Source organism: Eubalaena glacialis, chromosome 12 (genome assembly GCF_028564815.1).
Source record: "Eubalaena glacialis isolate mEubGla1 chromosome 12, mEubGla1.1.hap2.+ XY, whole genome shotgun sequence".
Taxonomy (NCBI): domain Eukaryota; kingdom Metazoa; phylum Chordata; class Mammalia; order Artiodactyla; family Balaenidae; genus Eubalaena; species Eubalaena glacialis.
In genome coordinates this window covers 38888904-38914024 of record NC_083727.1, presented here as the reverse complement: position 1 = coordinate 38914024, position 25121 = coordinate 38888904, and the positions used below count along the sequence as shown (strand labels likewise).

General features: G+C 37.6%; 1 protein-coding gene across 1 annotated transcript in view; it reads right to left on the bottom strand.

Annotated features, from left to right (window-relative positions):
- TRDN (triadin) overlaps nucleotides 1-24771 on the bottom strand; it is a 315995-nt gene extending 291224 nt beyond the window's left edge. Inside the window, exons 1-2 of the mRNA XM_061207205.1 lie at nucleotides 24627-24771; nucleotides 24258-24467 (exon numbers count right to left, since the gene is read on the bottom strand). Of these exons, the coding sequence (XP_061063188.1) occupies nucleotides 24258-24467; nucleotides 24627-24771 (355 nt within the window). The remainder of the gene's footprint in view (nucleotides 1-24257; nucleotides 24468-24626) is intronic.
- Between the last annotated feature and the right edge of the window lie 350 nt (nucleotides 24772-25121).

The following is a 25121-nucleotide window of genomic DNA, read 5'->3' as shown; positions in this document are numbered from 1 at the left end:
TTTTTTAAGTGTCATAAATGCTACCTAAGTTAGAAAAAATTCGACTTGTATATATGTTGATGTGTGTATCTTACACAGTGGTACTCAATATGGAGTTGACTAAAAATATAAAACTCTTCTTTCAAGACAATTATTTTGCATCTATTGTATGCAATATCCTATCTTAAGTGTAATATAATTAACATAATGCTGCCATTTTTGGGCTTGCTATCTAGATGTTTCTAATTTTGATATGTGAGGGATGCTGTTTCAGAATGTATAGTAGTGATTTTCCAGACCTAAATTACTATTTTAAGTGACTAGCTTCTCCTTCCTGTTGCACGTAAGTGTTTGAATACTTTGGTTTCTGTTGGTGAAATTTTGATCAAGTTAAGAAAAATATTAGCAAATTATGCATCATTTAATATGCTCTGAGTTACATGACAATTCTTGCTTGAAGTACTGTGATATTACTTAGTCTTTGTTCAGGGTAAACAGAACTCCTTAGAACTTTACCAGTGCTAAACAGAGCTACAGATATGTTTTCCCATCCCCATGCCATCCACCATGAGGGGAGGAAGGGATATGCAGGTAAGAAAAATGAGACAAAAGACAAAAAAAAATCAAATGATTTGAAAACAATGGTTGTCTCTACTATGTTTGTCTCCATTATGTTAGTAAGTTTCTTGTATGCAGCAATGTAGCTGAGAGAATACAAATTCTTATTAAACAGTTTAGACTTGCGATTTGGCATCATTCATAACAGTCAACTATTTCCTAAGGATATAAGGTTGAAATACTGATTTAATTTAGTTTATTTTTAACGAGGACACATTTAAAACAAAAAGCACTCACAGTGAATTTAATAGCCCTCTGAATCTTTGTGCCCCGGAGTCTCAAGCATTGATAATGCTAGGCACAGATATTTAAGAAATAACAAACAAAAATATGTACTTTTACATCTACTATAAAGGTCAATGTCTTCATCAAAGTGACGTTTACTCAAGACATTGTACTGTAAAGTGTTTTAGGTCCAGTCTGAAGTCACTTCCAATTTCTCATAGGTTAGACCAATTGCCTTGAACATACTTGTCTGAACTCAGTGATGTCAGAACTGTCATCTTTAATTGTTATCATCCCAGTGGAGAGCCTTTCAATCTCTTAGAGTCTCTTCTATGCCTTTTTTCTCCCACAAGAGAAAGCTTTATTGTTTTCATACTCTCTATTTCATTTCAAATTGAAGGTAATGCCAGTACAAGAGAAATAGGAAGTAACACATCCAAGGAAGTCAAGAATTCAAGAAATGTTTGATGCAGCAACATTATTCCTCCATATTTGACCTCTAAGCTGTATTTACATCCTTCCAATTGAAGTTCGTAAAAGGCACACTAATTGGAATTACAAAATCTTCCCATTATTTTCTCTTGAAAAATTCAGAAGATAGCTGTATGTTTGTAAGATTGCTTCAGTTCCAGAGACAACACCTGCTATTTTGGTATCTGATAAGCCACTTTCGTTGTAACCAGAATAGTGAAAAATTGTGGCCCTAAAACAGCTTTTCTAAAAAACTTTTCCACCCGAGAAATATTTTGAGAGGCTCATTTTTTAATAGCCTCTCTTTAAAACCACTTATAGTAGCCCTTTAAAATAATTTACAGTAAAGAGTTAATAGGAGTGGACCTGGCTAACTGATAGAGATTTGGGAGAAGCAAAGGTAAAAAATAATAATGAAATGGAGTGGAGGCCAATGAAAATTAAATTCAACTGCTGTAGTACATGCTTTCCATTAAATAACTTTATATGCAGTGTGTAATGTTATTTCAAGGATTCTCGCATGGACAAAAATATGAAATTTAATCTATGTTGCAAAATTTCTTTGAAATTGAATATATAGGTTAAAATGATTTTCATATTTATTTAATTTACATTGTGTGATTTAGCAAGAAATATAAATATTAGGTCAGTTCATTTCAGACCAGATAATTCAGTCATGAGTAATTTGTGAGATGCTTCTATAGGGCATCTTTCAGATGCTTCTGTAGAGAAAACAGTATAATGAAATCTCATTTTGCTATGTTTAAATGCCTTCCTTTACAAATGAGTGAGTACCAGGATATTGCCATACTCAATAACAGATGTTATACTTTAAAAGTATAAAAACTTAAAGAAAGTTGTATGTAATCACCTGCCCTGAATTACATAAATGATTTAACTTCAAAATCAAGTGTCTCTGCATAGATTTTCCTTCCACTAGATTTTTAACATAGACCATATACAGAGGTTGAAATTCCCTGTAACCTTTTATCCTTACCCTCAGTGAACACTCCTCAGAATATGGCTAAATAAAAAGCTGGATTCATAAAATTCCCATGGTACCTCTAATATTCATCACACTATGAAAGATTTTTACTTATCTCTGTGGTGTTGGGGCCTGAAGACAAAAGAAGAGGCACTCAGGAAGAAAACATGGGCGAAAAGTAGAGGAAGCAGTGAAATCTGGAGCCTGTGAGGGCTGAGAAAACACTCTGGAAACTGCATCAGTCCTACGACCTCCAAACTTCCCTCTTCAAAGAGGAGAATCTGTCACCCTTCTCATGGAGCTAAATATGTACCTAGGCCAGGAGTGAAGAAGCCAAAGGAAGCTCTGGCAGGTGCTGGGGTCGCTGCAGGAGCAGCTGCTGTCCCATGTCAACAAGGTGAGTCAAGGGATCAGTGACACCAGGCGTGTGCAACTGCACCTGGTCCCCTGCAATGACCTCCCTGGTCCTGCTTGCCTCTGCCTCTCAAATCTCTCACACAATGATCCTTCTGGCTCACACAAACCCACAACTATGCAGGGGAGGGAATTCTAGAAAACATGGTTTTATCCTAGCCAAAATGACACAATACAAATCCACCACACCTAGCTTCAATAGTTATCATTTTACCAGTTTTATTTATATTTCTTCTCTCCCACATTTATCTTTTCTTCTTTCTAGTTTAGTAAATATTTTAAAGCAAATCCTAGATACTTAAATTCTTAATCCCAGATCAATAAATACTTCAACATGCATGTCTGTTCCATAATTTGTTTGATAGTTTCTTGTTTGAGGCACAAAAAAATGTCCAAAGTAAGTTTTGTATCTTTTGCCAAGTATGGAATCAGCCACTTCTTGAAGGAATCACAGCTCCTTTTATTGGGAAATGGTATTTTGAGACTAAAATTTGGTCAGCAGGGGTGCTCATTGAGTTGGATTTGGCCAAGAAATATGAAATTTCAAAATCATGTGTTTATACTGATATTTCCAAATAAAATCTGGAATTTTCACACACCATTTTTGCTATTAAACTCACATTTCTTCTCTTCTGTTGAAAATCTGATTTCTTAATGATATCAACTTGATTAATTACTTCATTTTTTTCTACAGTATACCAATAACAATTTCAAATAAAATGACAGCAATACTACTAATAACAATAAAAGCAGTGATGGAGTTTTAGATCTCTTTTCATTCCTTTTCCTCCTTGAACTATATCATACTAAGGACAGAGAGTCAGAATTGTATGTTTTAAAGTTATTTAAAGTAATTATTTTCTCTGGTTATGCAAATAACTTGATATAGATTTAGCTTCATTTGCCTCAGTGCGTTTTCAAATTTTAGTGATTGATTTTAATTATTTAAAATTTTTAAAATTACAAAATGACATTTACAAGTTCCCTAAGTCAAAACCATTTAAGAGCACATATAAAGAAAAGTTTTGGGTTTCCCTGGTGGCGCTGTGGTTAAGAATCCACCTGCCAATGCAGGAGACACGGGTTCGAGCCCTAGTCCAGGAAGATCCCACATGCCGCGGAGCAGCTAAGCCCGTGCGCCACAACTACTGAGCCTGCACTCCAGAGCCGGCGAGCCACAACTCCTGAAGCCCACACACCTAGAGCCTGTGCTCTGCAACAAGAGAAGCCACTGCAACGAGAAGCCCGCGCACGGCAATGAAGAGTAGCCCCCGCTCGCCGCAACTAGAGAAAGCCCACGTGCAGCAACGAAGTCCCAACGCAGCCAAAAATAAATAAATAAAATAAATATATGAGGAAAAAGAGCAATATAAAATTTAAAAAAAAAAAGAAAGAAAAGTTTTGTTGCCATCCTAATCCCTTGCTATACTGTCCTCTTCTTTTGACAGATACCTAATTTTGTTAATTTTGGCTTATACTTTCATTATTTCATATATTTATTTCATATACATATTTATATTTAAAGGAAGACATCTAAAATTTTAAATAGGGGAATAATAAAATGAGATTTGCCATTTACAGTAATCTGGCCACAGAATGAGAAAGGAGGCAGAGGCAAGATTAGAGGCAAAGAGAAAATATATGGCTAGTGTAACAATTTTGGGGAAACCAAGGCAAGAGTTCTAGAGACAAGGTACAGAGTATAGAACAGAATCAACAGATGTTTGGAAAGTAGAATGAGTTCTTTTTGATCACTGAACGTTCATGGGTAGTGGGGAAAGAGGAAAGTATGTGAGGAGTCCCACTTTTCTGACTTAAGAAACTGGAAACTGGATTGGTAATCTAGGAGGCTGACCTGGAAAGAAATATTGGGTTGGCCAAAAAGTTCGTTTGGGTTTTCACAACAGTGGGAAACCCCGAACGAACTTTTTGGCCAACCCAATATAACCAGCTCAGTTAGGAATTTTGAGTTTGATGTTCCAACTGAATGTCTTAACGCAGTTAGGAAAATGGAGAGAGATTAGGGTTAAAGATGTGGACTGGGAAGTCATTATGTGTGAAAGTCAGTTATAAGCAAACTTCTGGGCAAGTAGGTCAATTAAGGGGAAAATAAAAATGCTGATGAGCTGATTTTTTTTCAAAATAAAATAGCTTACTGACTCCCATGGTGGGAAAAATGCATTTTCCTAAAACTTACCTTGCATGCTTTAATTGTTTCGAACCGTGTCACTGTTTTTAGCCTCTAAATCTAACTATCTGGCCATTTTAGAGAAGGGTTGATCCTGTTATTAGATTGAGAGACATATATTAAAGATAAGCAGGCTAAATATGATGGCAGCTTACTCATCACTTGTATGGGCAACACAAAGTCATCACAGCTAAAGCAATGGAACAAGGTGATATTGTCTAACAGGGGCAAGAAGCTCATGGTGTCAAAGAAGAGTTATAAAAGTCATAAGAGGACAGGATTTTAATAAGCAAGTGCCAGTCAACAGTTCTAGTGCTGAAAAGTTTAACCAAGACGAAGATGTTAAGTATGCAATTTGTTCTTTTGTTCATTTGTTCAAGTTTTTTCATTAAGAAGTCAAGTGTGTATTTGAGACACTTCAGCAGAGTGACAGAATAGTGTCAGATTGTCTCTTAGAGGGGCTTGGCTAGAGGGATAGAAACAAAAAGGTTTGTAGCTAAATAGAGATATAGGGAGGTGAGGGAAATTTGCTGGTTTTTCCAAGTTAGAAAACACATAAACATGTAGAAAGGAAGGAGGGAATAGAGGGGAGATTGTGAAGATACAGGAAGGAGTCACATTGAAAGCATACCTTCACGAGGCCCTTTCCTCTCATACACACCCAGACACACATATTTCTTTAAGAGTGATAAGCCCTTTCATAAAACAAGATTTTCCTGAAGCAGTAACTTGTACTTCTCTGTTAAATTAATTAAACAAGGAGGCCATTAGACTGAGGTGGCTCTAATACCTTAGCAGCCTTTGACAGCAAACAAAACCTAAGCCTTGGGCTTCCCTGGTGGCGCAGTGGTTGAGAATCTGCCTGCTAATGCAGGGGACATGGGTTCGAGCCCTGGTCTGGGAAGATCCCACATGCCGCAGAGCAACTAGGCCCGTGAGCCACAACTACTGAGCCTGCGCGTCTGGAGCCTGTGCTCCGCAACAAGAGAGGCCACGATGGTGAGAGGCCCGCGCACCGCGATGAAGAGTGGCCCCCACTTGCCACAACTAGAGAAAGCCCTCGCACAGAAACGGAGACCCAACACAACCAAAAATAAAATTAATTAATGAATTAATTAATTTAAAAAAAAGAACAAAAAAAACACCTAAGCCTTTAAGCGCCTCAAGGTTAAGAAATCAAACCTATGGACAAGTCACAAAGAGCCAGCTAGCCTTTCCCAAATAAGGCAAACACTTAAGCTGTAGCCAATCACATGATTTCCTTGCTTTGCTTCCGCCTCTCCTCTGTAAAAGTTTTTCCTGAACTCCTGTCAGCAGAGTGCTCCTAACCATTTTGGGTTTGGTGCTGCCCGATACAAATCAATTTTTGCTTATATTCTTAAAATTTTGAATATGCCTCAGTTTATCTTTTAACATCCCAGATAAACATAGATTCCCAAAACACTGTCATTTTCTCTTTCTCTCCCTTTCTCTCTCCATCTCTCTTATCATCTTCTTCCCCTCTTTCTCCTACCTCTGATCTCTGGATACTGCCCATATTAGATTGCAATGATCAGGCTTCTCCATCCATTAGTGAGAATCATGCAAAAAATAAAATAAAATGAAGGGTGAACACAAAGCTCTTGAAATGCATCAGATTCTAAAAGATAAAACCCATTTGAATTACAATTTTGAAAAAAATAAAATACTTGCAGATGTTAGATATTTAGATGAATTTAAAGCAAAGGAAAACTAGGATCCTGATTTAAAAGCAGTTTTGGTGAGCTAATTGTTTTATTGACTGCACAAGGAAATGACTGTCACTTTTCTAATCTACATTTGAATAGTCATAGTGTAGCTCCAATCCTTGCCATTCAACATCTGAGGCATGAGCATTTTCCTTCTGACTTTTAACATTTTCTCAATTGAAATTTTCCCATACTCATCTTTACTATTAACTAACTTCAGTATTTTAGAAATGTGCACTTGTGTGGAACCCTAATGAAATTAAACACAAGCATCTTTAGTTCTAATTGTGTGACTATTTCAATATTTAACAGTTTCAAAATATGTTTCTAAGTTGTCCTTTGCTGTTCCTCAACTGCTAGTTTTTGAGGCAATAAGAAGCATTAATGCAAATAAGTGTACATTTCACCTCTCTTTCTCAATACGACCCCAATCAACCAATTTTTTGCTGGCAAAATTGTGTTGCAGGTGTTTAAGCCTGGAATATTTCCAGCTAGCTGGAGCTAGACCCATGTCAAATAAAGGGCATTTTACATTCTGAAACAAAAATCACAAACAACTTTTGGCTTCTTTTATTCATGTCAAGCATCTATATAAAAATTGAAGAGTCTTACTATAATTTTATTAATAATCATGGTATGGATGTTATTATATTAATTGAAAAATTAACTTTCCTTCCTCCTCTTAAAGATGTATATCTTAAGTATAAATACAATCCTAATGTTACATGTATTAACAAGGAATGAGAAAGCAAGTTTTCTGTAGATTTATAGATTTCTATAGATTTGTTTCCAAGCTAATAGAATTAATTTCCTGGTAGCACAAGAACAGTCAAAACATCATAGTACTCCAGTTAGATGACTTACTTGGATCATTATGTTATAAATTTAGCAGACCAGTGAAAAAGAAAGATACTAGATTTGGGATTTATACAGCCGTTAGCATATCCTGACTACGTATTGAATAAACATGTATTTCATCAAGTCAAGGTTTGGTTTTGGAAACTCTTGACTATATTATATATTCTCTTTAGCTATTCTATTGCTCAGTGTTAGCCAAAATAATAAATTTTAAAAAATAAATTTATTTATTTATTTTTGGCTGTGTTGGATCTTCGTTGCTGCGCACGCGCTTTCTCTAGTTGCGGAGAGCAGGGGCTAATCTTCATTGTGGTGCGAGGGCTTCTCATTGCAGTGGTTTCTCTTGTTGCAGAGCATGGGCTCCAGGCGCAGGCTTCAGTAGTTGGGGCACGCGGGCTCAGTAGTTGTGGTGCACGGGCTTAGTTGCTCCGTGGCATATGGGATCTTCTTGGACCAGGGATCGAACCCTTGTGCCCTGCATTGGCAGGCGGAATCTTAACCACTGTGCCACCAGGGAAGTCCCCAAAGAAATAATTTTAAAGTTTTTTTAACCACATTAAAATGGAGCATGTAGGGCCATGAATTATGTTCTTACTATATCATATAAAAATAATAAACCATTTCAGAATGGCTAGAACATTCCCTCAATGTGAAAATAAAATAGAATACTTTAATCATTGGATTACTATTGTGTAATTGGTAGAATCTATGTATATTCAAATGATATTTAAAACTGGAAATCATGTAGTCAATTCATCTTTTTGAAATATGCCTATTCATCTTTCTGAAACATTGAATAAGCTTAAAGTCATGAAAAATAAATTAAAATAATACTAACTACAATTTATCTAACAATTACTATGTGCCATTCAAAATTCCAAATGTTTTGTATATATTAACTCATTCAATGCTCACAGAAGCATATGAAGCAGATACTATTATTGCCTACAGAGAATGAAACTGAGGCACATGGAAGTCATGTTCCCAAGGTTACACAGCTACTAATTGGAGTCAGGACTTCAACCCAGTACTTTAGCCCCCAGAGCCTGCATTCAACTACTTCACTTGGGTCTTGAAGTCCATGTGTTCTTTTATTATTACTGTTGTGTAGTTTTGCTTGTTTGCTTGCTATATATGCTTAGCAAATAACTCCTGTTAAGCTCATACAAATTTTACTAAACAATGTGTGCCAGGCAATAAGCAGGTTAACAGGAATATTAAGATAAATGAGACAATCCTTACCTTTGAGATGCTTAAGGTTCAATCAGAGAAATAGAGGTTTAAAAAGTGAATCTTGGGGCTTCCCTGGTGGCGCAGCGGTTGAGAATCTGCCTGCCAATGCAGGGGACACGGGTTCGAGCCCTGGTCTCGGAAGATCCCACATGCCGCGGAGCAGCTAGGCCCGTGAGCCACAACTACTGAGCCTGCGCGTCTGGAGCCTGTGCTCCGCAACAAGAGAGGCCGCGATAGTGAGAGGCCCGCGCACCGCGATGAAGAGTGGCCCCCGCTTGCCGCAACTGGAGAAAGCCCTCGCACAGAAAACGAAGACCCAACACAGCCAAAAATAAATAAATAAAAATAAATAATTAAAAAAAAAAAAAAATGGGAGAGTTCTTTCTTCAAAAAAAAAAAAATGTGAATCTTAACACTATCAAAATCATCATAAACTATAAAGAATGACTGCTCATTACTTAGCATTCGGAGTGTAAAAAACACTACCACCTTTTCCTTTATTTATTTACTTATTTATTCATTCTTTCATCTCAACATTCATTCAAATGTTTATTGAGCTCACAGTGCTAAACACTTCTAAGCACTAGAAAAATCAAGCAAATAAAATAGACAGTCATTTTCCTTGCAAACCTAACAGATCAGTAGAGAAGAAGATATTAAATAAGTAACCGCACACAATCAAATGTATGTAACTTGTAATAAGTGCTGTGAGTAAAGAGTAAATGATATAATGGGGAATTAGGATAGAGTGACTTGATTTATACTGAAAGTTCAGGAAAGGTTTCTCTAAGGAAGTGAATCCAAGCACAGCACTAAAAGATGTTTAATAGCTGGACCATCAAAAAGTGGGGTATTACGGTATGATTTATAATTGTATCCATCTAGATGCATCTATAAATATAAAGTCTCATTTGCTAAGGTTCAAATGAGTGGTATAGAGCATTGGTATCAAACTTGGATTTCTTGACCTTGAAATCTGCCACCAGCAAAAACCTGGAGCCCAACATCAAATTGCCAACTTTTTATTTTGTAAGAAAATGTCATTTAAAAACTGTAAAAGGAACAATATCTGTCATTATCATCATTTCAAAAGAGAATTTTAAGACCAAAAACGTAGGAACAATAGAATTAAGGACACATCTTTAAAGTGGATATATTTTTCTTTATCTCTTTCTTCATTTCATGAAGAATCAACAAACTCTGATTAGGATCTGGGAACCATTGGACTATAAAAACTTCTGTTTCCTTGAGGTGTTTATAAGCAGATTGGAATTAGGTAATGAAATGCATCCTTATAGATGTAGTGACCAAGAAGACCAAACAGGCCTGGGACATTGAACAGAAAATGTGGGATTTGAGATAAGACTTGAATCAGAATAAGAAGCACAAAAATGTCAGCTATTCTTGAAAACTCAGTACACATGAGAACTGATAAAGTCTAAAATGTTGCATTTAGTGTCCCAGTTTTCCAAGTCTCCTAAAATGTAATAATATATTCATACATATGCAGTCACACAGGCATTTCTATATATATACACACACACAGACACACAGACACATATACATATATACATAACTATTAAATGTTAAATTTAAACATTGTGATTGACTTTGGGTCTTCCCTGAATCATTTTGCTCCTCTAAACTCATAGCCTGACAAACAGTGCACCTGTTTTACTGGGCTAAGTGCCAGGGAAAAAAAAATATCAGGGAAATTAATTTTTAAGAGCAGTAGATAAATGGCACACCTCATTAGAAAGTCTATTTAAAAGGCACATCAGGAGATGTCTGCAAGACTTTCATAAGAAATTGATGCTTCCTACCATCTATTCTTGCTGGCTCTCTTCTCAGATTACTGATCTTACTTCCTGGTAATAAGACTCAAATTCAAGTTGCATTTAATGAGTGCCTCCTATGTGCCAGGCGGGTATGTTTTACATAGATTATCTTATCTAACTCTTTCAGAATTGTTTTGAAATAAGTATATTTTGTGGAATGCCTGCAAGAATTACTATATGTGCTTTGAGACCCCATGGTACAGCCATATAATGATTTTCCCTTCTTATGGGTGAAGATGCTAATAAATTATGACCCTTGTTTTTAGGTAAGAAAAGCCACGAATTACTACAACTTATTCCCGTACATTCTGACCTAGAGGAAAATCATTAACATGCACTAATAACTAAGTTATAGTCATTTCTTTAGAAATCCTACTTGTTCGCATTTATTGTTTAAAGAGAAAGTTGTCTCTTTGTAAATAAGGCAAAGAAGTCTGTAAGGAATGTCAACAAAAGACCATGAATTCTGACCCTGAAAGAATCATTAAATTATCACGGCACTCCACCGTTTTCTGGAAGGACTTCCTGGCTGAGTCTACAGAAGCTTGGGGGCGAGGCCTCTAGCTGCCTTTGTGACCCCCTAGGCTCAGTTATTAAGGAATGAACATTACTCTGCCTCTCTACCCCAACTTGGGGTTTCGGAAGACATAATAGCCGGGTGACCAGACACCTTGGTTTGTGCCTATTGTCCTGAGGTAAATATTCATAGCTTTCCATTTCACTCTCACAAGTGTCCTGTTTTGGATGATAAATTATATAGTCATCCTATGGGGTGGTTTTGTGTGCTGTCAAGTCACTAAACTTGAACTACATTTCCCAGAATTCCCTTACATGAATGTTCCAGGTAACAGTTGGGTACAAGAGGAATTTGCACAAGCTTTGGAAGGCAAAATAGAAGTAATAGCCATTGTTTATTCTCTGAAGGTTGGTATAGGGCAGGCGCTGTCACCTCTCATGCACATTATGGCAGGTATGCTGGCTGGTCTTGACGTGTGACAGCAGCAGGCTGCATCTCTTCCAGTTCCCACTGACTGGCCCTCCTCCTTCAGCATCTCCTTCAGCAGGTGGAAGGCACCAGCTTGTATTGCAGCTCACCCACGTCATCGTAATTTGAGGTGGTGAGAGTCAAATGAGGGTTCCAGGTTGTCCTTTGTCTCCCCTATTCTATTCCCATCTGCCTTTTTCAGTGATGGGGTTCAGGACACGCTACCCCAAAATGTGGCACCTTAGCATACTGAATATTTTCCATACTGAAGGAATGGAAGAAATAGCATGTGCAAGAAGAACTTTCTGACCTTCCCCTAAAGCGGTCATAAAACCCTCCTGTGAGAGAGGTCCTCCCTACACCCAGAGGAAAGGAATGTCCTTATCTTCAAATGCACAGAGGAATCTGAATGAACAGGCCTTACTGCGTCCCCCAATCTGCTACATTTAGCTCAGACCCTTTTTTGTCATGTCACATTTTTTCACCACTTTCCACTTATCACCAAACCTAGCATAAAAATGCTCAGGTTTAACTGCCTCTTAAGGGCTTCATTTCCTTATGAAGGAAGGCTCCTATGTCCCATAAAGCTTATATTAAATAAATCTGAGTGCTTTTCTCTCATTAATTTGTCTTTTGTTAGAGGGGGCCCAGCCAAGAATTTAGAAAGGGAGAGGACAAAGATATTTTTTCTCCTCTATACTATCTTCCACTCTGCTGACTTCTGACCCTGTACCAGAGAAACTGCAACAGCCTCACCTAGACTGCTTAATCAGCTCCCATGAATGCATAAGCCATACAAAATAAATTCCCTGTTTTACATCACTTACAGTGACTCTACTCTCATCAAATTCTGACAGATAGACCATAGCATTGTTTGAATAGTATTTTGACATTATGTTTAGTAAGAAATGAAGGGTAGGTGAAATCTCTTTTCTAGTATCTGATTTTTGTGTCCTAAAATTTGTCTTATTTGAAAAGATGAAGTAAAGTCACAAATTTTGCAGACCAGGAACCAAGGTGCCATTTTACAGACAAGAAAATATAATTTCTTAGTCATGTTAACTTGTAGGTTATAGAGATATGAGTGAACCCAAGTCTTCTGAAATAAGCATATGAGTGAACCCAAGTCTTTTGAAATAAGCCAATGCTATTAGTGCTTCACAAGTAGATTGTATACAGATCAACCAGATCAAATTCAGAAAATAGGGAATTGTGAAGATTGGCCAGAGGAGAAACATTCTTCTCAATCCAGTGTAGTACTAGCTTATGAAAATAGGTTTTCATTTCTCTGTAAACAGTTTTTGATATCTTGGAAGCATTCACCTACTTTTCTCAAGTGTCAGAGCCCAAGGACAGGTGCTCTCTCTGGCTTTCAGAGCAACTATTTCTAGTATGCTTTCTTGTACCACCAACCTTGTTTTTTAAACATTAACAATATATATTTCGAAGACTATTATGTGGTACAAAAGGCTCATCATGGTAATAATATTAATCCCTGGTAAATGTTTGAAATGTATCAATTAAAAATAGCATTAGAAACACAAGAGGATCATTTACATTTTGAAACTCTTAATGAAGCAAATGATTCTTTTTCTGTGAAAAAAACATTAAAAAGGCAAGTTAAAACTTAATAAATGGAGAAAAGAAATCAGAATTTTAATACAAGTGGATGTATCCCATCCAACCAGTGGTTAATACAGGTTTTATGCTATAATTATACAATGTCCTTGAATTTATACTCTTTTGGTTCTAGAAGTTGATCATTCAAATTTTAATTAGCAAAAAGTATTTGAATTTCTTACTTGAAGAATTAATATATATGTCCAGGAGAATTTTAGCTTTGAGACTTTTTAAAATTTCAAATCCATTGGAGAATATTTGTCTTCTGAAATATGGCTTCAGGTTGCCAGCCATCCCAACACACCATCTTTCTCTTTGCACCTGTTGTAATTACAATCTCTCTTTGTCAACTAGAGTACTGAATGCTACTTCCTTAGATCTAGGTATTTATCTTAAGATACATAACTTGGCAATATAACTTTCTGAGAGTAAAATATGTGGTAACCAGCCACCACAGTGGCCCCCAATGATTCTTGCCTGTGGGCGTTCCTACCATTGTATAGTCTCATCCAACACTGAATAGGGTTGACCTGTGATGACCTAAAGGATTTTGCAGAAATGGCAGTGTGGGATTTCTAAGTGTAGGTCATAAGGGGCATTGTGGCTTCTGCCTTGCTCTTTCTCGAATCACTCAGTCTAGGCAATGCCAGTTGCCATGTTGTGAGGACACACCAGCATTAACTTAAAAGCCGAAGGAGTGAGACATCTTGTCAATTGGTCTGCAACCCCAGAAAAAAAATTTCAGATGTCTGCAGCCCCAGCCAAGGTCTTCACTGCAACATCAAGATATACCCTAAGGCAGACCACCCACCTAAGCCATTCGCAAATTCCTAAGCCACAGAAACTGTGTGGAGTGATAGATGTTTATTATTTTTTTAAACCTCTTACTTTTCCGGTAATTTATTATGCAGCAATAGATGAGCATTACAAAATATGACAAGTATCATTTCATAAACATATTTTATTTTTCATTCTAATTTTATTAAATGTACTTATTAGTTTTTAAAGTGGGTCAAAACCTGTTTGACTGGATGAAATAAAAATTTTATGATAAATATTTCTTTCTTCCTAAGGTAAGGAATTGTTTCAAAATCAAACTATCAGCATTATTCATTCCTTTAAGCAATATATAACAGAAAACTTGCTATGTGACAGACACTCATGTACAAAGATGAATAAGAGAATTTCTTCCTTGAATAAGGTTAAGTTTTTGAGTGAGATGGACAAGTAAACAGATAGTAACAATACAATGTGTTAACTGCTGATAATACAGTTGCCTGTAAGGGACTAAGAAAATGAAAGCATGGTACAGTGAATTTTTCTTAGGAAATCTGGAATTCTTTCAGAAAAAAGGGATGAATTCATCCTTCAAGAAAACTGAGGAATGAATCTCTTACTAGTGATATTAAAATATATACAGGGGAGACCTTCAAAATGGTGGAGGAGTAAAACGTGGAGATCATCTTCCTCCCCACAAATACATCAGAAATACATCTACATGTGGAACAACACCTACAGAACACCTACTGAACGCTGGCAGAAGACCTCAGACTTCCCAAAAGGCAAGAAACTACCCACGTACCTGGCTAGGGCAAAAGAGAAAAGAAAAAACAGACACAAAAGAATAGGGACGGGACCTGCAGCTCTGGGAGGGAGCTGTGAAGGAGGAAAAGTTCCCACACACTAGGAAGCCCCTTCACTGGCGGAGACGGGGGGCAGGTGGCAGGGGGGAAGCTTCAGAGCCACGGAGGAGAGCGCAGCAACAGGGGTGCGGAGGGCAAAGCAGAGAGATTTCCGCACAGAGGATCAGAGCCGACCAGCACTCACCAGCCCGAGAGGCTTGTCTGTTAACCCGCCGGGACGGGTGGGGGCAGGGAGCTGAGGCTTGGGCTTCAGTGGGATCCCAGGGAAAGGATTGGGGTTGGTTGCGTGAACACAGCCTGAAGGGAGCTAGTGCGCCACAGCTAGCCGGGAGGGAGTCCAGGAAAAAGTCTGGAGCTGCCGAAGAGGCAAGAGACCATTGTTTCGGGGTGCACAAGGAGAGGGGATTCAGAGCGCCGCCTAAAGGAGCTCCAGAGACGGACGTGAGCTGCAGCTATCAGCACGGACCCCAGAGATGGGCATGAAACACTAAGGCTGCTGCTGCAGCCACCAAGAAGCCTGTGTGCAAACACAGGTCACTATCCACACCTCCCCTCCCTCGAGCCTGTGCAGCCCGCCACTGCCAGGGTCCCGAGATCCAGGGACAACTTCCCCGGGAGAAGACACGGCGCATCTCAGGCTGGTGCAACATCATGCCGGCCTCTGCCACCGCAGGCTCACCCCGCATTCCATACCCTTCCCTCCCCCCGGCCTGAGTGAGCCAGAGCCCCCGAATCAGCTGCTACTTTAACCCTGTCCTGTCTTGGAGGGAACAGATGTCCTCAGGCGACCTACACGCAGAGGCAGGGCCAAATCCAAAGCTGAACCCCAGGAGCTGTGCGAACAAAAAAGAGAAAGGGAAATCTCTCCCAGCAGCCTCAGGAGCAGCAGATTAAATCTCCACACTCAACCTGATGTACCTGCATCTGTGGAATATCTGAAGAGACAACGAATCATCCCAAAATTGAGGCAGTGGACTTTGGGAGCAATTGTAGACTTGGGGTTTGCTTTCTGCATCTAATTTGTTTCTGGTTTTATGTTTATCTTAGTTTAATATTTAGAGTTTACTATCATTGGTAAATTTGTTTATTGATTTGGTTGCTCTCTTCCTTTTTCTTTTTATATATAGATATATATATATTTTTCCTTTTTTTCTGAGTGTGTATGTGCATGCTTCTTCATGTGATTTTGTCTGTATAGCTTTGCTTTTACCATTTGCCCTAGGGTTCTGTCTGTTCTGTCTGTCTGTTTTTTTTTTTTTCTTCCTTTTTTTTTTAGTATAGTTCTTAGCGCTTGTTATCATTGGTGGATTTGTCTTTTGGTTTGGCTGCTCTCTTCTTTCTTACTTTCTTTTCTTTTATTACTTTTGAATTTTTTAATTTTTAATAATTTTTTAATTTTTTATTTTAATAACTTAATTTTATTTATTTTTTCTTTCTTTCTTTTTTTCTCCATTTTTTTCTGAGCTGTGTGGCTGACAGGGTCTTGGTGCTCCAGCCGGGTGTCAGGCCTGTGCTTCTGAGCTGGGAGAGCAAAGTTCAGGACATTGGACCACCAGAGACCTCCCAGACACACATAATATCAAACAGCAAAAGCTCTCCCAGAGATCTCTGTTTCAATGCTAAGACCCAGCTCCACTCAATTACCAGCAAGCTACAGTGCTGGACACCCTATGCCAAACAACTAGCAAGACAGGAACACAGCCCCACCCATTAGCAGAGAGGATGCCTAATATCATAATAAGGTCACAGATACCCCAAAACACACCACAGGACGCAGTCCTGCCCACCAGAAAGACAAGATCCAGCCTCATCCACCAGAACACAGGCACCAGTCCCCTCCACCAGGAAGCCTACGCAACCCACTGAACCAACCTTACCCACTGGGGGAAGACACCAAAAACAATGGGAACTACGAACCTGCAGCCTGTGAAAAGGAGAACCAAAACACAGTAAGTTAAGCAAAATGAGAAGACAGAGAAACACACAGTAGATGAAGGAGCAAGGTAAAAACCCACCAGACCAAACAAATGAAGAGGAAACAGGCAGTCTACCTGAAAAAGAATTCAGTGTAATGATAGTAAAGATGATCCAAAATCTTGGAAATAGAATGGAGACAATACAAGAAACTTTAACAAGGACCTAGAAGAACTAAAGAGCAAACAAACAATGATGAACAACACAATAAATGAAATTAAAAGTTCTCTAGAAGGAATCAACAGCAGAATAAATGAGACAGGAGAATGGATAAGTGACCTGGAAGATAAAATAGTGAAAATAACTACCGCAGAGCAGAATAAAGAAAAACGAATGAAAAGAAATGAGGACAGTCTCGGAGACTTCTGGGACAACATTAAACACATCAACATTCGAATTATAGGGGCCCTAGAAGATGAAGAGAAAAAGAAAGGGACTGAGAAAATATTTGAAGAGATTATAGTTGAAAACTTCCCTAACATGGGAAAGGAAAGAGTCAGTCAAGTTCAGGAAGTACAGAGAGTCCCGTACAGGATAAATCCAAGGAGAAACACTCCAAGACACATATTAATCAAATATCAAAAATTAAATACAAAGAAAAAATATTAAAAGCAGCAAGGGAAAAACAACAAATAACATACAAGGGAATGCCCATAAGGTTAACAGCTGATCTTTCAGCAGAAACTCTGCAAGCCAGAAGGGAGTGGCAGGACATATTTAAAGTGATGAAAGGGAAAAACCTACAAACAAGATTACTCTAACCAGCAAGGATCTCATTCAGATTTGACAGAGAAACTGAAACCGTTACAGACAAGCAAGAGCCAAGAGAATTCAGCACTACCAAACCAGCTTTATAACAAATGTTAAAGGAACTTCTCTAGGCAGGAAACACAAGAGAAGGAAAAGGTCTACAATAACAAACCCAAAACAATTAAGAAAATGGTAATAGGAACATACATATCGATAACTACCTTAAATTTCAATGGATAAATGCTCCAACCGAAAGATGTAGATCAGCTGAATGGATACAAAAACAAGACCCGTATATATGCTGTCTACAAGAGACCCACTTCAGACCTAGGGACACATACAGACTGAAAGTGAGGGGATGGAAAATGTTATTCTATGAAAATGGAAATCAAAAGAAAGCTGGAGTAGCAATTCTCATATCAGACAAAATAGACTTAAAAAAAAGACTATTACAAGAGACAAAGAAGGACACTACATAATGATCAAGGGATCAAACCAAGAAGAAGATATAACAATTGTAAATATTTATGCACCCAACATAGCAGCAACTCAATAAATAAGGCAAATGCTGACAGCCATAAAAAGGGAAATCGACAGTAACACAATCATAGTAGGGGACTTTAATACCCCACTTTCACCAATGGACAGATCATCCAAAATGAAAATAAATAAGGAAACACAAGCTTTAAATGATACATTAAAAAAGATGGACTTAATTGATATTTATAGGACATTCCATCCAAAAACAACGGAATACACTTTCTTCTCAAGTGCTCATGGAACATTCTCCAGGATAGACCAGATCTTGGGTCACAAATCAAGCCTTGGTAAATTTAAGAAAATTGAAATTGTATCAAGTAACTTTTCTGACCACAATGCTATGAGACTACATATCAATTACAGGAAAAAATCTGTAAAAAATACAAACACATGGAGGTTAAAGAATACACTACTAAATAACCAAGAGATCACTGAAGAAATCAAAGAGGAAATCAAAAAATACCTAGAAACAAATGGCAATGAAAACACGATGACCCAAAACATACGGGATGCAGCAAAAGCAGTTCTAAGAGGGAACTTTATAGCAATACAATCCTACCTCAACAAACAAGTAACATCTCAAAGAAACAATCTAAACTTACACCTAAAGCAATTAGACAAAGAAGAACAAAAAAACCCCAAAGTTAGCAGAAGGAAAGAAATCATAAAGATCAGATCAGAAATAAATGAAAAAGAAATGAAGGAAACAATAGCAAAGTTCAATAAAACTAAAAGCTGGTTATTTGAGAAGATAAACAAAATTCATAAACCTGTAGTCAGACTCATCAAGAAAAAAAGGGAGAAGACTCATATCAATAGAATTAGAAAAAGGAGAAGTAACAACTGACACTGCAGAAATACAAAGGATCATGAGAGATTACTACAAGCAACTATATGCCAAGAAAATGGACAACCTGGAAGAAATGGACCAATTCTTACAAAAGCACAACCTTCCAAGACTGAACCAGGAAGAAACAGAAAATATAAACAGACCAATCACAAGCACTGAAATTCAGACTGTGATTAAAAATCTTCCAACAAACAAAAGCCCACCAACAGATGGTTTCACAGGCGAATTCTATCAAACATTGAGAGAAGAGCTAACGCCTATCCTTCTCAAACTCTTCCAAAATATAGCAGAGGGAGGAACACTCCCCAACTCTTTCTATGAGGCCACATCACCCTGATACCAAAACCAGACAAAGATGTCACAAGGAAAGAAAACTACAGGCCAATATCACTGATGAACATAAATGCAAAAATCCTCAACAAAATACTAGCAAACAGAATCCAACACCACGTTAAAAGGATCATACACCATGATCAAGTGGGGTTTATCCCAGGAATGCAAGGATTTTTCAGTATACGCAAATCAATCAATGTGATAAACCATATTAACAAACTGAAGGATAAAAACCACATGATCATCTCAATAGATGCAGAAAAAGCTTTTTACAAAATTCAACACCCATTTATGATAAAAACCCTCCAAAAAGTAGGCAGGGAGGGAACTTACCTCAACATAATAAAGGCCATATATGACAAACCCACAGCCAACATCATTCTCAATGGTGAAAAACTGAAACCATTTCCACTAAGATCAGGAACAAGACAAGGTTGCCCACTCTCACCACTATTACTCAACATGGTTTTGGAAGCTTTAGCCACAGCAGTCAGAGAAGAAAAAGAAATAAAAGGAATCCAAATCTGAAAAGAAGAAGTAAAGATGGTACTGTTTGCAGATGACATGATACTTATACATAGTGAATCCTGAAGATGCTACAGAATACTACTAGAGCTAATCAATGAATTTGGTAAAGTAGCAGGATACAAAATTAATGCACAGAAATCTCTTGCATTCTTATACACTAATGATGGAAAATCTGAAAGAGAAATTAAGGAAACACTCCCATTTACCATTGCAACACAAAGAATAAAATACCTAGGAATAAACCTACCTAAGGAGACAAAAGACCTGTATGCAGAAAACTATAAGACACTGACAAAAGAAATTAAAGATGATACAAACAGATGGAGAGATATACCATGTTCTTGGATTGGAAGAATCAACATTGTGAAAATGACTATACTACCCAAAGCAATCTACAGATTCAATGCAATCGCTATCAAACTACCAATGGCATTTTTCACAGAACTAGAACAAAAAATTTCACAATTTGTATGGAAACACAAAAGACCCCGAATAGCCAAAGCAATCTTGAGAAAGAAAAACCGAGCTGGAGGAATGAGGCTCCCAGATTTCAGACTATACTATAAAGCTACAGTAATCAAGACAGTATGGTACTGGCACCAAAACAGAAATACAGATCAACGGAACAGGATAGAAAGCCCAGAGATTAACCCACGCACATATGGTCACCTTATCTTTCATAAAGGAAGCAAGAATACACAATGGAGAAAAGACAGCCTCTTCAATAAGTGGTGCTGGGAAAACTGGACAGCTACATGTAAAAGAATGAAATTAGAACACTCTCTAACACCATACACAAAAATATACTCACAATGGATTAAAGACCTAAATGTAAGGCCAGACACAATAAAAGTCTTAGAGGAAAACATAGGTAAAACACTCTATGACATAAATCACAGCAAGATCCTTTTTGACCCACCTCCTAGAGAAATGGAAATAAAAACCAAAATAAACAAATGGGATCTAATGAAACTTAAAAGCTTTTGCACAGCAAAACAAACCAACAATAAATGCTGGAGAGGGTGTGGAGAAAAGGGAACCCTCTTGCACTGTTGGTGGGAATGTAAATTGATACAGCCACTATGGAGAACAGTATGGAGGTTCCTTAAAAAACTAAAAATAGAACTACCATACGACCCAGCAATCCCACTACTGGGCATATACCCTGAGAAAACCATAATTCAAAAAGAGTCATGTATCACAATGTTCATTGCAGCACTATTTACAATAGCCAGGACATGGAAGCAACCTAAGTGTCCATCGACAGATGAATGGATAAAGAAGATGTGGCACATATATACAATGGAATATTACTCAGCCATAAAAAGAAACGAAATTGAGTTATTTGTAGTGAGGTGGATGGACCTAGAGTCTGTCATACAGAGTGAAGTAAGTCGGAAAGAGAAAAACAAATACCGTATGCTAACACATATATATGGTATCTAAAAAAAAAAAAAAAGGTTCTGAAGAACCTAAGGGCAGGACAGGAATAAAGACGCAGACGTAGAGAATGGACTTGAAGACACGGGGAGGGGGAAGGGTAAGCTGGGATGAAGTGAGAGAGTGGCATTGACATATATACACTACCAAATGTAAAATAGCTAGTGGGAAGAAGCTGCATAGCACAGGGAGATCAGCTCGGTGCTTTATGACCACTTAGAAAGGTGGGATAGGGAGGGTGGGAGGGAGATGCAAGAGGGAGGGGATATGGGGATATATGTATATGTATGGCTGATTCACTTTGTTATAAAGCAGAAACTAATACTCCATTGTAAAGCAATTATAATCCAATAAAGATGTTTAAAAAATTAATAAATAAATAAAATTTTAAAAATAAAAAAATAAAATGTATACAGTACTTGTGATAAACCAGGTTCTGTTCTAAACACTCCAAATATATTCATTTGTATAATTCTCTTAATCTTATTACATAGGTACTATGGTATAGATGATGAAACTGAAGCAAAGAGAGACTAAGTGACTTTTCTGATATCACAACGGCTAGAAAGTTGCAAGATCTGGATTTAATAGCAAGGAAATGCAGCACCAGAGGTCACATTCTTAACTACTTTCTTACAGTTTCTGCTATACTGGATCAGGGAATGAGGGAAGGATGGTATGAGCAGAGGCAGGGAGGAGTGAGAGTGTATGTTTTCCTAGGGAAAGAAAACAGGTGACAGCAATAGGAAGTATGGCTGGAAAACGGCGTGCATGAGCAGAATTACAAGATGAAAATAAAGGGCTAAGCCAAGGACTTGAATTTCATGCCAAGGAATTTGTACTTGGCAGAAATACTCAATGAAATTTACGTTTTATGAAGATACCTTGGGGGCAATGTTAAAGGGGAGAGACCTGGATGAGGCAGACAAGAAGAAACTGCATTAGCCCCCTCAAAAGAGAATCAAGGTCTGAAGTGTAGTGATGGAGACTGTGGTAATAAGAGGAGGGAGCAAATCTATGAGGCATAAGAGGGTTGGCTGGCATACAGTGTGGTAACTGATCAGGTGCCCAGCAGATTTAACAGATGACTTGCAGGTTTCTTTTTGCACGGAATGGATAGATGGTTAGGTCATTAACAAATATATAGAACTGGAGGAGGAGTCTTCACAAAGAAGATGTACTTAGCAAACATTTCTCGAAAGAAGAAATGAAGTAGTAATAACACAGAGGTTATTTTTCCCCTATCAAATGAAATGCCAGGAACGTAGGCATTATCCATAGTACCTAATTACAATGGTCCAAGGAAGCTCTACTGTGGACTGTGTGCCTTACATTTAAGTAATCTAATCTGAAAATTTAATTATAGGTAGCTGCTCATTTTATCAAATAATTAAGAACAAATTCAACAGTAATTTATTTAGTATACTTATTAAAATATTAACTTTACAAATATTAGATTTACACACAATTCTTAAAATACATCTACTGTAAAAATTGAAGAACTACATTATATGACCATATTTGGTTCTAAAATTTGAATGAATGAAATTCTAAAAAAGAACAGATGAAAAATATCAGTCAATATAGGCTCAAGGGAAATGAAATTTCCTAGAGTAATGTAACCAACTGTTTTTCACTTAAAATTCTAGGTCATATTTTATATTACAGGCATTTCAACTGTATATTCTTTTAAGAGTCTGCATTACACAGTATACCAAAACTATTGCCTACTTAAAGCAGAGGTTTATGGCTCTGGATAAATAGCCCTTTTGCTTTGGTTGACATCATGAGACTTAGCTCTACCTGTTAGATGATGCTCACTTTAACCCAGCTACCAACGGTACAGGGGGCAGAGTCATCTCAGTCACACCTCCATATCAATAAACCCAAACTATACAGTTTTTTGACTTTATGTTATTCATACTTGCATTTCTTTTAACATAGCCATTTCCTGGCATATGTAGTAGATACTTGATAATAATTGTTGAATAAGTAAAATACCATAATGCGAAGTAGAGGATCTCTCAGTATATAGAATGCAACTTACAGTATTTATATTTTCTGGGTTCTACTGATTCCACTCTTACTGAAGAAAGAACAGGTAGGTTGGAAGGTGCACAGTGCAAATATGAACGAGCACATTAAGAGGCTAATAAAATGTTTTTGCTTATGATACAAAGGCATAAGCATAAACTCATTCATCTATTCATTTAATACTTATTGAGCACCTGACCGATTCCTTCCCTGAAGGAACTCACATGCTCAATAGAGCATGTCAGATGTGGAAATAGACAAATATAATTTTAAAAAAACAGAAATACCTTGAACAAAGAGATGAACAATATACTCAGAGATTGGATAGGCCATAATGAAAATCTAAATTTCCTCACCTGTGATATTCCTATTTCACTCCAAATCTATAAGAACACATGGCTGGCCGTAGTATCGCATTACAAGTAATTCCTGGAAATTCCTTTTAACATTCTTTATTTTTAGGAAATCAAAATAGGGCGTTTTAATGGGAGGAGCAAAGAGAATGTCTGGGAAGGAAACTTGGAGCCAGATAGTGGGGGACTTAAAAATACAGGATTTTCCATTTGTCCAAAAGTGTTTTATTTGGGTTTGGTTTGATTTTATATAGCCGAGTGTAAAATCTACAAATTATCCTTTATTAATGATTGATAAAGTCCCTCTTCCCAAACCAAATATCCACCAAGCTTTGGAATTGTTTTCCTCATGAAACTATAACATTGAGCTTTTGTTCAGCTCTTCAAATCAGGTTGCATTTGAAGTCTATGAGAACAACAGGCAAAGATTAGAAGGAAAGGTGAAGATGGGAACTAGCCCTTAGCGGCCCTCAAGCATGTTTGTGGGATGCTTTGCTTATGTGCAGGGTGAAGAGAAACAAAGCCAGAGCTGGAGAGAACTCTGTTTCTTTCCATTTAAAAGCCAAACTTCTGTGGTACAGCAGACACTAACACAACTTTGCAAAGTAGCTATACTCCAATAAAAATTAATTAAAAAAAAGAAAAGAAAAGCCAAACTTCATGGATCTTACCTGAAAAGTTTCTGTAATCCACTAAGTCAAACATAACAATGGCCACAGCTGACCATGTGATGATCAGAGCAATGACCAGAAGCCAGGCTGCTGGGGAGCTGAATGTCGTCACTATATCTTCTGTGACTGTCCTCTTCATCACTTTTCCAGGGGATTTGGGCACAGATCCATTCTTGCTGTCTACCACAGCTGTGGTCGTAGATGTATTTCCTAATCGAACATTGGAAAAGGAGAATTACAATTTGGAATTTCACGTCAAATATTGATGACAAAAGCCCCTTCCCCACAAAACACAGACTGTATAAGTATATATAGCTCTTTTATAGCATCTTCTATGGCAGAATACACCTCTTTAGTGGTAGAGCCAACCTCCCTGCCCGCTACCACATTTCACTTTCTCAGCATTTACCCTCCACCCTGATACCCATAGGCCCTCATAATCAGCATTCCTCGTCTCCCAAGTTCCATAAGTACTGCCATCCAGGCCACAAACTATGTCATAATCTTCAATCATTTTTGCATCTCCCTTACCGCCTCATATACCCAATACCATCAAGGGCAATGGCTTTTTTGGTCAAGTTGCTTTTTAACACCTTTTTCTTTTATTTAGGTTCATATGTCAGGTTTAAATGCAAGCAAAAATATCCCCTCTGGGAGAGAAACAAAATCAGTGATAAAATAGTTCAAATGGATGACATTTCTTTTGGATATTCTGGTTTAACAGCATAATTGACCCTCTATTAAAGCCATTAATTTTTATTTGTGAAAGGGGCATAGAAGATTTAAGAGATTAATGTTGGAAAGTCTTATTATATCCAGAAACTTTTTATTCCTGCTTACAAAAGTCTACACTTTCAGTTCACG